The sequence below is a fragment of the Pantherophis guttatus genome, chromosome 3, assembly GCF_059756535.1.
Source record: "Pantherophis guttatus breed Tessera chromosome 3, ASM5975653v1, whole genome shotgun sequence".
Taxonomy (NCBI): Eukaryota; Metazoa; Chordata; class Lepidosauria; order Squamata; family Colubridae; genus Pantherophis; species Pantherophis guttatus.
In genome coordinates, this window is record NC_142065.1 from 92,424,794 (window position 1) to 92,438,228 (window position 13,435).

The 13,435-nt window shown below is 35.9% G+C and overlaps 1 protein-coding gene across 6 annotated transcripts in view; it reads left to right on the plus strand.

The window, feature by feature from the left end:
• The window catches only part of LOC132711353 (uncharacterized), a 120,049-nt gene extending 106,845 nt beyond the window's left edge, over nucleotides 1-13,204 (plus strand). For 3 of the 6 annotated variants that reach the window (XM_087890043.1, XM_087890044.1, XM_087890045.1), the window contains 3 exons: nucleotides 7,231-7,314; nucleotides 8,949-9,058; nucleotides 11,944-12,326. In XM_087890043.1, coding sequence (XP_087746169.1) covers nucleotides 7,231-7,314; nucleotides 8,949-9,058; nucleotides 11,944-12,199 — 450 coding nt within the window. In that variant the 3' untranslated portion in view covers nucleotides 12,200-12,326. Of the gene's footprint in view, nucleotides 1-7,230; nucleotides 7,315-8,948; nucleotides 9,059-11,943; nucleotides 12,327-12,575 lie in introns of those variants that run through there. The other 3 variants (XM_087890046.1, XR_009622178.2, XR_015733163.1) reach the window with 3 other exon arrangements.
• Nucleotides 13,205-13,435: the final 231 nt, after the last annotated feature.

Genomic DNA, 13,435 nt, shown 5'->3' on the forward strand with positions numbered 1-13,435 from the left:
ACTCCCCTAGCCTATTTAAGGAAGGACGATGACTGATGCAATTTGCAGGAAACAACTTCGTTCACATTCCTTCGAGTCTTGATTATAGAAACGTTTGATTTCGGCTCTTGTTTTTCTCTTATCAGTCTTCCTGCAAATTGCTTCTGGGCATTCTGCCAACCACAGTAAGTTTATGATTATCTAAAATACTGTCCTCAGAACTGAGTTATTATTCTTTGAATTCTTGTCAGCTGTTAATGAAGTTAAATTAACAGCCCTTGTTCAGAAAAGACTGATTTATTGTACTTGTGTCCGAACAACTACTAAGAAAGCTCATTAATAGTCTTTAATTAGTAAATTAAGGTTTGTATGGACTTTGTGTGTGCTGCGTTCTTTGGAGTCTGTAGCTGGGGCAGAACAGTAGCATAGAAAGCAGAGCTCACCGTAACAGCATTGCCAAAAAGGCATTAAGAGTTGTAAAACTAATCCTGTGAAGCTTCTTCTCCGGTAACATTGTACTGCAAACTAGGGCATACAAAACCTTTGCTAGACCAATTCTCGAATACAGCTCGTCTGTCTAGAGTCTGCACTGTATATCGGACATTAATACAATTGAGTGAGTCCAGAGGTATTTCACGAGAAGAGTACTCCGCTCCTCTGCTTGCAAGAAAATACCTTATTCCACCAGGCTTTAAATTTTAGGATTGGACAACCTAGAACTACACCGCCTACTGTCTGACCTAAGTGTAGTACACAAAATTATCCACTACAACGTACTACCTGTCAATGACTACTTTAGGTTCAACTGCGGTGAGCACACAATAGATACAAACTCAATCACGCTCTAAATGTGATTGCAGAAAATACGACTTCAGCAACAGAGTGGTCAGTGCCTGGAATGCACTACATCCTCAACCCCCCACAGCTTCAACCTTAAACTGTCTACCGTGGACCTCACCCCATTCCTAAGAGGTCCGTAAAGGGGACGTGCATAAGCTGTCCTACTGTTCCCATTTATTCGTTCCCATTTCCTGTATTCATATCCATGTTTATACTTATTCCTGTTATGTACATGTTTGATAAACTAAATAAATCAAATCAAATCAAATCAAATCAAAAACAAAAAAGCAGGAGTTGGATTCGTGAAAAATTCACTCTGCCCTCCCTCTCCATGTAAAATTTCTATATCAGGAGAGCACAAGCTGAAAATCTGATAGATATTTGCTGATCCTTTGACATTTCATCAGATTTAGCAATAATTCCTTTTCCAAAGCAATAATGTGGTTGCTAGATTTGAAGTATATATTGAGAACTCTCTCAATGCTGCCATTCAGTTTGATCTGATAGGAAGAGGAGTAAATGCATTGCCTTTGGGAAGAGAGGAGAAGCCTGACAAATGAGTTGGATTAATCCAGTGTGCAGTATCACGGATCATCTGTTATAGGGTAAGAGAAAATAGAAGGAAGAGTGGCTTTAGTTTTTCTTTGTCATCTCTTTGAACAAACATTGCAGACTTAACCTGTGAGTTGCATGCATTATGCTGATTTACATTGGGAAGACTTTTCCAGTCTTATGTAAATTCCTTCAAGAAATTTAGAATATAAGACAGAAGCATCAATAGAAGGATCAAAGGGAACTTACTGACAAAAGTAGCAACATGCCATCGCAGTTTTGTAGTGTGTTGTTACATCACACACAAGCACAAAAGGACACTCCTTTTGGTACAGTGCTGCTTTTATTATTGTGATAAAAATCTAGATCTTGCAAATGTCTTTGGGTAAAGCTCTCTTGATTCTTCTTCTATCATTCAGTTACTTCTCATCATTTTGCCAGAATTGTCCAATGGCTTCTTTAAGTTCTTGTGAACTCTTGCTTGTGTCATAAGTAATAACATAGCCACCTGGTCTCTTATCGACCTCTTTTTATTGCCTTTGGTTTCCAAGGACCAGGATCTTGTCCCATTATTCTTAGTTTCACATTATTTGTCTAATTTATATAAGTTTTGTCTTTATTATTATTGCTTCCAGTAACCAGTCTAGTTTTACTGCCTCTATTATTGCATTATTTATTCTTCTTGCAGTTTAATATATTCTCAACAATTTTCTCCAGCACCCCAATTCAGAAGCATCTTATGGTCTAGTTTTCACAGTCATATGTTACAACTGAAAAATTCTAGCCTGTGACAACGGGTCACAATCGTGGCCAGGAGGGCCATTGGGCAACTGCATGTTGTGTATCAGTTATGCTCTTTCCTGGACCATCATGCCATGTTTACAGTCTCTCACACCCTAGTAACCTCTTTTCTTGATCAACTTGACCAGCTCTAGTTGGGGCTGCCCTTGAAAAGTATCCACAAGCTTCAGTTCAAAATGCCATGGCCCTCATGGCTTTGCGCAAGTCTAAATTTACACATGTGTCACCTCTCTTGTGGGAGCTGCATTACTTGCCAGTTGCCTTCCAAGTCCAATTCAAGGTATTGGTTATTATTTTTAAAGCCCTACATGGCTTGGGGCCAGGTTATTTGAAGGACAATATTTTCTCAATTACATTTACCCAATCCACCAAATTAGGGAAGTGGTATATCTTATGGGTCCCTTCAATTAAGGAGATCCACCTAGTGGGACCAAGATGAAGGGCTTTTTCGGTGGTGGCTCTGTCTCTGTGGAACATCATCCTGTAGAGATCAGACTGAGCCCCACTTTGATATTTTTCTGAAAGGCCTGAAGACATGGTTTTGCCAGTAGCCCTGGGGATCTCAGATTGATATGGAGCCCATCAAGTGGTTTGTTTGAATGTTGTCATCATAGGGGTGGGGGTATTTGGTTTTAAATTTGGGTTTTATTTCTTAAGCTGCCAAGAGTCACCGTGAGTTGGGTGGCCATATAAATTTCTGTAATGAATAATAAATTATGCCTCTGCATAATTGTAGAGATTTCTCATAGTCAGTAGCAAACACTCACTTCTGTGAACTTTTGAGCCTAGGGACAAAGTTCTCTTGTTTTTCTTCAAGAGATTCCATAAGAATTCTTTATTTCCAGCCATCAAAATAGTATCAGAATATCTGAGACATTTCATGTCTCTCTTAGCAATTTTAATCCCTATTTTCAGCCATTTCATTACTCCCTATTTTGTTCTCAATGTTATTTCCTAGCACTACAGAAATCCTAGGCAAATGAATTTAGGTGCATCTGTAACTTGTACATCTAGCAGTTTTCAGTCCCTCTATTATTGAAGTCCACATTGCAAAATCTTGGATATTATCTAAGTAGCATGTAAGATAAGTGTAACTGTTCAATTTTATGAGCATTCTTTAGTTCTTTTTTGGCATTTGAATATAAAGTTATCTTTTCCAGTCCCTTGCCCATCTACTTAAAAATACAAGTTGCACTTTAATCTGCATCTTTTTGCAAACATTTGATGGTTATTTCATCAATTCTTGCATGCTCGATGTTACCATTTTTTTCTAGGGTACTTTAATGTCACTTTCCAGAATGTCTGCTTCTAGCTCAGTACTCAAATTGATTTTGGGATTATTATTATTTTACAACTTTCCATATATTTATGCAACCTCTCTTTTTCTCGTGTAGGTATCTGTCTTTTTTGTCTTCTATTGTGCCCATTTTTTTCATTTGTTTACTTTGATTCCTGAAATAAATACCTTTTCTTTCACAATTATCTTCCATTTGTTTTCTTAGTTATGAAATTATTTCTTACTGCTTTTTTGTGGAAATCAGCATTTACATATTTTCTTCTCTATCCATTGGCTTTTCCTTTTCCTTTCTGCTTCTGCTAAGCTATTCAATAGACAGCCATTTACTTTCTTTTCTTTTTTACATTTCAGGATAATTTTGTTTTCCTCCATCTTTAAAGATGTCATGGATTTCAGTCTGAACCTCTTCAGAAAATTTTGTTCAGCAGGTCTAATCTATTAGAAATATATTCTTCATTTTCACCATATAATCATATGGAACATTGCAGAGGTTGTGCCTTCTTGATTTGATGATATTATGTTTTATTTAGCTTAAGTCGTAATTTTTCATGGAGTTTATTATCTGAGCTGCAGTCAGCACCAGCACTTGTTTTTGCTTACGCAATACAGCTTTCTATTGTTGCTTAGACAACAGATACTCAGTTTGATTTTGGTTGTCCATCAAGTGATAAAAATATTTGCTATAAACATTTAATTTTCCCAGTACACTCTTTCCCACATACGGTTTTTGTAATTGAAAAACTGAGAATATTTTTCCAAGCCAAATCAGGACAGCTCTTGTTAGCATCCAAGAGAAAAAACGTGTATGGGAATCTATATACAGAAGTTTGGAGGGCGAGGGTTACTTGTCACTAAGTATTTTTCAAGCTTTTGTCAGGCTTCCTATGGAATTATTTCCTTTGGATTGCTTTTGGGATTTAGTATGTATTCTGTGCCAGAATCCGATTCCAGTTCCCATGTCTAGAAAGCAAGATTGCCAAGATATTTGTTAAGTCATTGGAACCTAACTATGAAGTCAGTATGAGAAAATTTGCTTCTACAGTAATAACGAGAAAAGCAGATTTTGTACTTATGGTATTTCATTAGCAAAATTTGTCGAGATCTAATCACCCAAGAAATACAGAAGAATATTTTAAAGTAACCCATTGTTCTCTATTTCATGCTTATCTTGTATTTATATTCTGATGTATACTCTGTACACCAATGTGGAATGTTAGCAGTCGTTCACATTGTAAATATACTGGAAACATCATTATTAATATCCAGTAATATAAATCCCTACAGGTGCTTTCCTCTAACAATAACAAAAAAAAAAAGAGTTTGATATTCAGCCCCGTTCAGATGGCATTCCATGGAGAGCTTCAATTATCATAGATTGGAGAGGAATGTGCATGTTAATCTTTTACTTTGGTGGGTTTCTTTGTGAGTTCTTGCCTCACGTCTCCTGTTTTTGGGAGTGGGGAATTTCACACATCTACCATCCTCAATGGAATGCAATCCAGCTGTGAGTGCTGAGATTTGACTATGATTAATATGTCAGCCTAGTTTCATTTTTGGAACTAATTAGTGTAGAACATATGCTAATAAATGCAGGTGCAGCCATCCAGTATGGGTGCTTAGTTGCACACATTTGGGAACTCAATTCATTTTCTGGAAGAAAATAATAAATTAGAAATTCACATTTTCTATTGAAATAAATGAAGATGTTGCAGTGGTAAAACCCAGAGAATGCATCTGAGGTTGTTGTGTCCATTCAGAGTTATCCTTGGAAGGAAAGTTTTCCAGGTAACACGGTTAGAGAAACAGAACCATAATTCTTCCAACAGTATTTTTCTAAATAGTTCAGTTAGCAATTACTAACATGCAAATGCTTGATCTGAAATTGGTTTGGTTTATATATGTGTCCTATTCTCTCTCCTCCTTCTCTTCTTCTCTCTCTCTCCACCCCCCCACCCCCCACGCAGTATCTGTATCTGAAATTACATTTCTTGTTGGTCAGCTCAGGAAAGGAAAGGCCCCTGGAGCTGACCTTATTCCCCCAAAACTAATGAAGAATAATATGGGCTCGAATTTTGCCATTACCCTTTAACTATATTTTGCAACACTGGATGTATCCATGAGGATTGGGGCCTGGCAATTATAGTTCTAATCTTCAAAAAGTGAAAGAGAGAGATGATCCTGCTAGCAGCAGACCAATTATCTGCTCAGCATAATTATGCTAAGCATCCCATGATAAACTTAAGGACTGGCTGAATCAGGAAAATCTAATAACAGAAGAGCAGGCTAGTTTCAGAGACGGTAGAGGCATCATTGATCAATGCTTGATCCTATAGTACTTGACTGAAAAATATAAAACCAACAATGTGGCATTATTCGATATTGCCTTCATAGTTTTTAAGTCAACTTTTGATTCTGTATCCAGGATCAAACTATGGGAGAAACTGGAAGCCTCATCAATTTAGTGGACTTTTCTACTTATCTGAGTTCTGCACACTAAAATGACTTGTAAGGTCAAATATAATATGCATCTCTTAAAGTCAATTAAAACTCAAAAGGAGATCAAACAGGGATGCATTCCCCTTTCCCCCCCCCCTTCTGCTTTTGAACTTTTATACCAATAGTATTGTGAGATGCCCAAACAATTCAAATATTCATTCCCCCCAAGTTATGGGGCACAGCATAGCTCTGCTGCTTCTTGCAGACAATGCTGTAGTTATTTCCAGAACACCAATAAATTTTAAGAGTTCTGAAGCACTGGCCCAATACTGCAAAAATGATCATTTGGAAATAAAATATCAGAAAAACAAGATTAGGCCTTTGCCAAAAGGCCAAAACTCCATTCATGCAGCATTAATGGTCACAGAATAGAGCAAGTAAACTGCTTCAAGTGTTTAGGAATAGTTATGGAATGGTGAATATGTCCTTGGACAAAGATCTGTCAATGTAAATTTTACCACTCCAGGCTTTTTCAGGCTAGGACACCAGCCCAGTTTTTCTATAGGACTTTGGTTGGCCTTCCAGGTTTTTGATTTGCCACCTTGAAGGGGGTATAATCAGAATTCATCAGAGCAGCTCTCCAGATAACTCACTGTGTCTCAAAATTAGGTATGATAAAAGTTGAAACAAGAGTGTCTTGCTTTCACAAATCTTGGGTTAAAGCTTAACTTCTATCCTCAAGCCCTAGTGCCATTAATTTTTCAGGACAATTTTCAGCCTATCGGGATTAAGCTTGTTGTATCTAAACTTCTTCATCTGGGCTTCTCGCCCTCCTTACTTGTTACAATACATGGACAGGTGAAACAATCCCTGAACCAAGGAATAGAAGATACCGAGCATTAGGCAGACCTATGGAAGGTCCCAGCCTTCCTGTAACCAGCACACTACAGGTGCTGCCATTTACCTCACAGATAGAAACACCCAGCCATCAGAAAGGTCATTCATTCCAGTTATGGGCCACTCCAACTTTAACTTGACTCCAACTTCTTCTAGGCTTCCTATCTTTGGACTTTCATCACAGTGCCCTTTACACTGTTCACAAATTTGAGTTCATCTGCAAGGAGGGGGAGAATAAAATAAAAATAAATCAATTGTCATACCAAAGAAAGAGAGAGAAGAAATTATGCTAGACTTCTTTCTTATTTGAACCAAAAAGATGCTCTGATTCAAACATGATTGAACAAAGTATGAATCTAGTGAAAAGAAGTTTAACGGTCAATGGTTGTTAGTACTAGACTTGTAACAAGGTATTTTTATTTCCACAGATTGCCTGTCAAGCTATAATATTTTGGGAAGGTACAAGAGAACGATCTAAAGAGCTGGAAAAGGAGCTTAAAAAAGGAAGAATGGTAAATATTTAAAAATAATCAGAAGGTAGTGTAGATTTATCTTGACCTATTTTCAAAGATAGAACTAGTACAAAAATACTTGTCTGCAAACTAGCTGTAATTTGCTTTCCCTTCTTCAATCGTTCTTAATTTTCCTTGTATGCTTTCCTGTTTTCTCTGAAAAATTATAAACATTTTTAAAAAAATATTTTCTTTATTCAGGACTTTTCTATATGCATATTTGTAACATTTTTTCCAATTTTCATTAGCCTATGAATTTGAAATATTATAAATAATTATATACACAAGTATTCATATAACCTTGGCACACGCTTTCTGTTAATTTCTCTAATTGTGTGTGGATTTTGAGCTAAAAAACTATAACACAAAACTCTTCCAATTAACATAAGTTAGTTTAAAATATGTATCTCACTAAAAAATTTCCCATCTCTATTTGTAAATGCCATGATTGTAGATTAGTTTATTTTCTCCTGCATTAAATAAAAACAAACAAATAAACAAATGCACCCCAAAAAAACCCTACTTTTTTCAGGCTCATTTTTCTTATTCATTCAAGTTAAAGAAATGGAGATTTAGATATATCCATATCAAAATCAAACCTAATGAAATTCTCATCACTCTGCAAATTCAATAGGTATTGCTGTGGTTTCCTTTATATGAGAGAGAGAGAGAGAGAGAGAGAGGGAGAGAGAGAGAGAGAGAGATAGAAGATAGGCAGGCAGGCAGACAATGCCTTCAAGTCATTGTTGACTCCTGATGACTGCTTGGACAAATCTCTGCATTTTTTTGACAGGTTTTTAGAATGTGTTTCCTGTTGTCTGTTTTCCAGGGCCAAGAGAGAGTGACTGGCACAAAGTCATCCAGCTGGCTTTATGCCTAAAGCCAAACTAAAGATCTCCTACATTCAAGGCACTTTTAAGAATAAAATATCTATTAAAAATACTTGGCTATCTAGTCAGCATATCAATAATGGTCAGGTACACAAACATTTTGACCAAAGCATCACACCCTTTCTTGAAAAAAATGAAAGAATTAAATGTGTGGTTTTTTTAAAAAAAAAATCGTCTCATTCTTTGGTTTTAAATGTTACATTACCTCCATTGTGTTCAAAATTCTCATTAAATTTTGAAGGACTAGATGTAGCAACCATTAGCTATGGAGAATAAAGCTGGTCCATTTAGAATTTAAATGGAGGCACTAGATGCATTTGTTGGTCCACAAACATTTTAAAACTAGTTCCCATTTCTTATTTATTTTTGACAGGAAACACGTACCTCATTGTACATATTTCTTCAGTAGTTCAACCCCAAATCAGCCTTTCTTGGCAATAGTGGCCTCTTTCCTAAATCATCACACAGATGATGAAAAATGTGAGAAAAAAATAATCTATTCTAAGATATTAAAAATCTTAACAAATGGAAGATGGTAGGATAATTTGTATACATGTAGTCCTCGATTTATGACCACAATTGAGCCCAAAATTTCTGTTGTTAAGTGCAACATTTGTTCAGTGAGTTTTGCCCCATTTTACGACCTTTCTGGCCACAGTTGTTAAATAAATCATTTCAGTTGATAATTTAGTAACATGGTTGTTAAGTGAATCTGGCTTCCTTGTTGATTTTGCTTGTCAAAAGGTTGCAAAAGAGGATCACATGACATTGGGACACAGCAACCATCATAAGTATGAACCAATTGCCAAGCATCTGAATTTTGATCTCATGATCATAGAGATGCTACAAAGGTTGTAAGTATGAAAAATGATAAGTCACTTTTTCAGTGCTGTTGTAACTTTGAACAGTCATTAAATGAACTGTTGTAAATTGAGGACTACCTGTATTTTTTATATTATATATTTTAAGGGTGTAACTGTCCAGCATTACCATACTTGTGTCAATGATAGTGACATGCATGTGAACACTAGACATTTTCAAGAGCAGCCTGTTTTATGTTCCCAAGGGTTTTTCTTTTTCTTTTGAACTCATGTCAGAAGCACCAAGGTACACTTCCAGGTTGAAAGGATCAGCCGGTGACATCACTGTTCCCTGGGGGACACCCAGTTGGGGGCTCTTTTCATGTCCCTGGAAGGAGCTGGAGCAAAGGACAGGAGCTCAACCCTGCCCCATGCAAGCACCCAGATCTTGAACGCGGGCTTGTTAACCTCCAACCTACCATCCTAACCACATGAGCCACTGTGCTCCACTTGTTCCCAAGTTATCAGTCCATAGTAAAAAATATGTGCAATCTAATGTGGATTTTACCTCCTGCTATACTAATTTCTAATCCTGTGAAAATGTAAATAATTGTTTCTTCACTCTCACAGAGAAAAAGCTGAAAAATGGCATGTATACTCTTTTAAGATTTCTGTCATAAATTGTATGTTCTTAATGTAAACTACCTTATGAAAAATAATGTTACTCTTTTCATCCACAGTTGTAGTAGTTTATCAGCACAGTGCAGTTTTTCTTAAAATTTCCTTTTCAGCTTCCTGTCTTTTGACATTGAAAGTAAGTCGAATATGCTAAAAGTCATGAAAGCTGACTACATGTCCCATGCTGTGATTTTTGGCTTCCTGCATATGGTAACATAGTACCACAAGCTGTGAATTCACGAAAGAATAGAATTACTTTTGACTTCTCACCAAATTTAATAGCAATATCTCAAACATCTGTGTCTAAAGGTCTTGGCCGTACCAAATCTGCAGCTGTTCAATGGAAATCTGCTGAAATAATAAAATGGTGAGAAATACAATATCAAAACCAAGATTCCTCATCAGTTTTCTCAAGCAACTGTAAGGGTGGAACTTTAAATGAATCATTTCTTCATGTGTTCATGATGTAACATGACATTTGTCAGAAAGATTAACACTGAAACTCTGTGTGTATTGATCATAACTTTTTCACAGTTATTTTTTGAGATAATACTTGTAAAAATCTGACGCAGTTCATCTGGAGAAACCTGGTTGTCTATATAACATTAAGAAAATTAGTTCAGCATATCTAGTAGTTAAAAACTATACAAGGGACATAGGAAAGTGCTCTCAATAGCTATCAGTACAGTGTTTGAAAAAGAATCACACATCCCACTTTATGGACAGTCTGAAGTGAGATGCCAAAATCTGTGGTGATCAGGTTTTGTGATAAATTGCTGACAACTGTAAAAAAAGTTTATGTTAGGACTTAGCCATAACGGGTCTGTTATAGGAATAGTTAGAGGGTTATAGTTCAATTAAAAAAAACTATACCACAATATCATATTAGAGTTTAGAGAGCTGGTGCTGGTATCAAGTTGACAAACCTAACAAACTTCATCTGATTAAGACATTGTATTAGGAACTGTTGATACTTTCAAGCACATGGGTTATAAGTGCACTAGCTACTATTTTATATTTTCCCGATATCTAGTTTGTAATGAGCTTTTATAACTAGATGAACTGTTGCTGGTATTTCTGGAGTTTGTTGCAATGAAGAACCTCAGTTATGAAATTGCTATCCTTTTTATTTTTTTCACAGTTAAATAAATGATAAGGTAAAATAATGCATGTTAATTAATTCTCTTGCTGTGAATCATCATATTTATTGGGGCTATAAGGCAAAGGAAAACCACTTAAAAATCTAGATAACTTGCACTGTTTTACTCAAAGATGCTTTGCCTTCTGTTCACACATAATCCTATTTCCTTCCTCCACACTTTTTTCAAATATCAAAATATAGCCCATTATCGAAATGGTGCAGTAACCCAGAAATAATAACAATTATTTTAATATTTTAGTACCTAATAGAGCAAGCTTAAGTTTAGGTTGGAGTGCTCTGACATGTGCAATTACACTGCTGGCCTGCATAACAAAAATAAGGACAAAGAGACATTTGTCATCTCCATGTTCTATGAAATTGTTTCTTTGTGTACTTTTGGACAAAGCTACTCTCTGGTGCAAGGAGTGAGAAGGGACAGAGAGCAAACAGCTGATGTACATTCCAACTCAGTTCACGGACACAGTAGCCAAACAGAGGGAACTTTGGATCCATTAGATCAGTGTTTCTCAATATCAGCACCTTTAAGATATGTGGATTTCAAGTCCCAAAATTCCCCAGGCAGCCTGCTGGCTGAGGAATTCTGGGAGTTGACATTCATACATTTTAAACTTGCTGAGATGGAGAAACTGCATTAGATTCTAAGCTATTTTAGCCAGATACACCCTAGCCACATGTCTGGAAGCTTTCTGGCGACTGGAATTTCCTGACCTCAGAAAAAAAGCTAATCTCACCACTGACAAGGAAAAAGGATCTGATATCAGGTTTCTTCCTCCAAGGATAGTATTTTCTTTCTGACCACAAAGGCAGACACCAATGTATCTAATGGTCCCTGGAATGCCACCTTGTGTTGGGACCATACTTCTTTTGCTTATCATATATGCATCTTGTTCTTTAATAAAAACTTTATTAAGGTAAATTTATGTTTTTGACATCTTGTGTTGTCATGTTTGAGTAGAATCTAAGCCATGCATGGCTCCAAGAAATATTTCAAAATGTCTTTGTGTGCTGGTCATTATGAGACTTAATGATATAGCATTTCTTCAAACCATTCCAAATTCATAATTGTATTACTTCTGATTTTCATTTTAACCCCTTGCAGATACTTTGCAAAAATTAGGAGGAGCTTCTACCAACAAATGAACGGCTGTAACTCTAATGAAACATTGCTTAGAAACTTCATGACAGGTACATTGGAAGCTTTGCAAGTACAGGTTTATTCACACTTATGGAGTCAAGTGGATGTAATTTGTATCAGTTCCAATTTCTGTTTTTATGAGATTTATGGTTTTTATAATTTTACTGTAGTTATGAGTATAACTAAAGTTGTGCTAAAACACCATCAATCCAGCAGATAGACTGATTTCAGTATGAGAATCCTAAAAAGCTGAAATCAATTGGACTTAATTTTGGCTAGAACAAATTATTCTCAGCTAATGTGCATAGAGTATTAAATAATAAAGAACAAATCAGATAATGTCCTGAGACTGGTAGAGATTTATGACATCATTATTCTGCTTTGATTATGTAACATTAGCAAACATTCTATTTATTATAGAATAATTATTTATTATAAAATAATCAAAACTTATTTAAATAAACTAACAGTATTCATTTTGACCTTCAGCCTCCTATGTAAAAGTAAAGATTGTTTCTAATTAACAGGCTTAAATATGCCACTTGGCATAACTGTTAAATATTCTGTACCATACAGCATTCCTGTTTTCAATTTAGGTCAAACTATCAGGATGATGAAAAGAATCGAAGATGGAAGATGAGATGCTCTATTTCACATATACGCCCTCTGGAAGGGCTGGCAAAGGCAACCACTTAAATTAAGCTCAGGTCATCAGACAAGATATTTAATCTATTCCTAAGACAGAAACTTCTACAGCTGAAATCCCTATGGCCTTTAAAGCAACACAATGAACTACTTTGTCGTGTACTCCTGTCAAGTCATGTTAGGTTCCTTGGTTTTTAGAAGTGATATTTCATGTACTCTTATGAGCAAATTGCTCAGAGCAAGGAAAAGTGTTTTGGTTTATTTATGACCTACTAACCTTAAATAAAGAAAAAGAAGAAGTTTTAGCCAATGTGAATGTTCTCAGAAGCCTGGAGATACGAAATGTACATAAAATAAATCTGGCATTTGTAGCATAGACTAGCAAAAGGCTCACATGGCCAATCCACAGGGTTTCTTTAAAAAAGAAGATGGAAACCAGATGATGGAAGAAGTAGGGGTGAAAGTCACTCTTAACCAATAAATAATATAAAATGCAGACTATAGAACTGAAAGTTTAGAAGCAAGCAGAGATTTTCAGATTGTATTCCAGGTGAGAAATAAACAGAAGAATGGATGGTAATACTGAGCTTTCAAGTATGTTATTAATAAAAAGAAGTGGAAATGAAAAGCAGCCAGCTCTGTTGTTAGAAATACAATCTCAAGACCGACAACTAAATAACTCATTTGTCTGATTGATATCATGGAAATAAAATAATAAACTGGGGAAGGGAGAAACTATAGGAAAAAGAAAATAAATATAAATATAAAAAGGAAGAATATAACACCAATAGCACTTAGACTTATATATCAG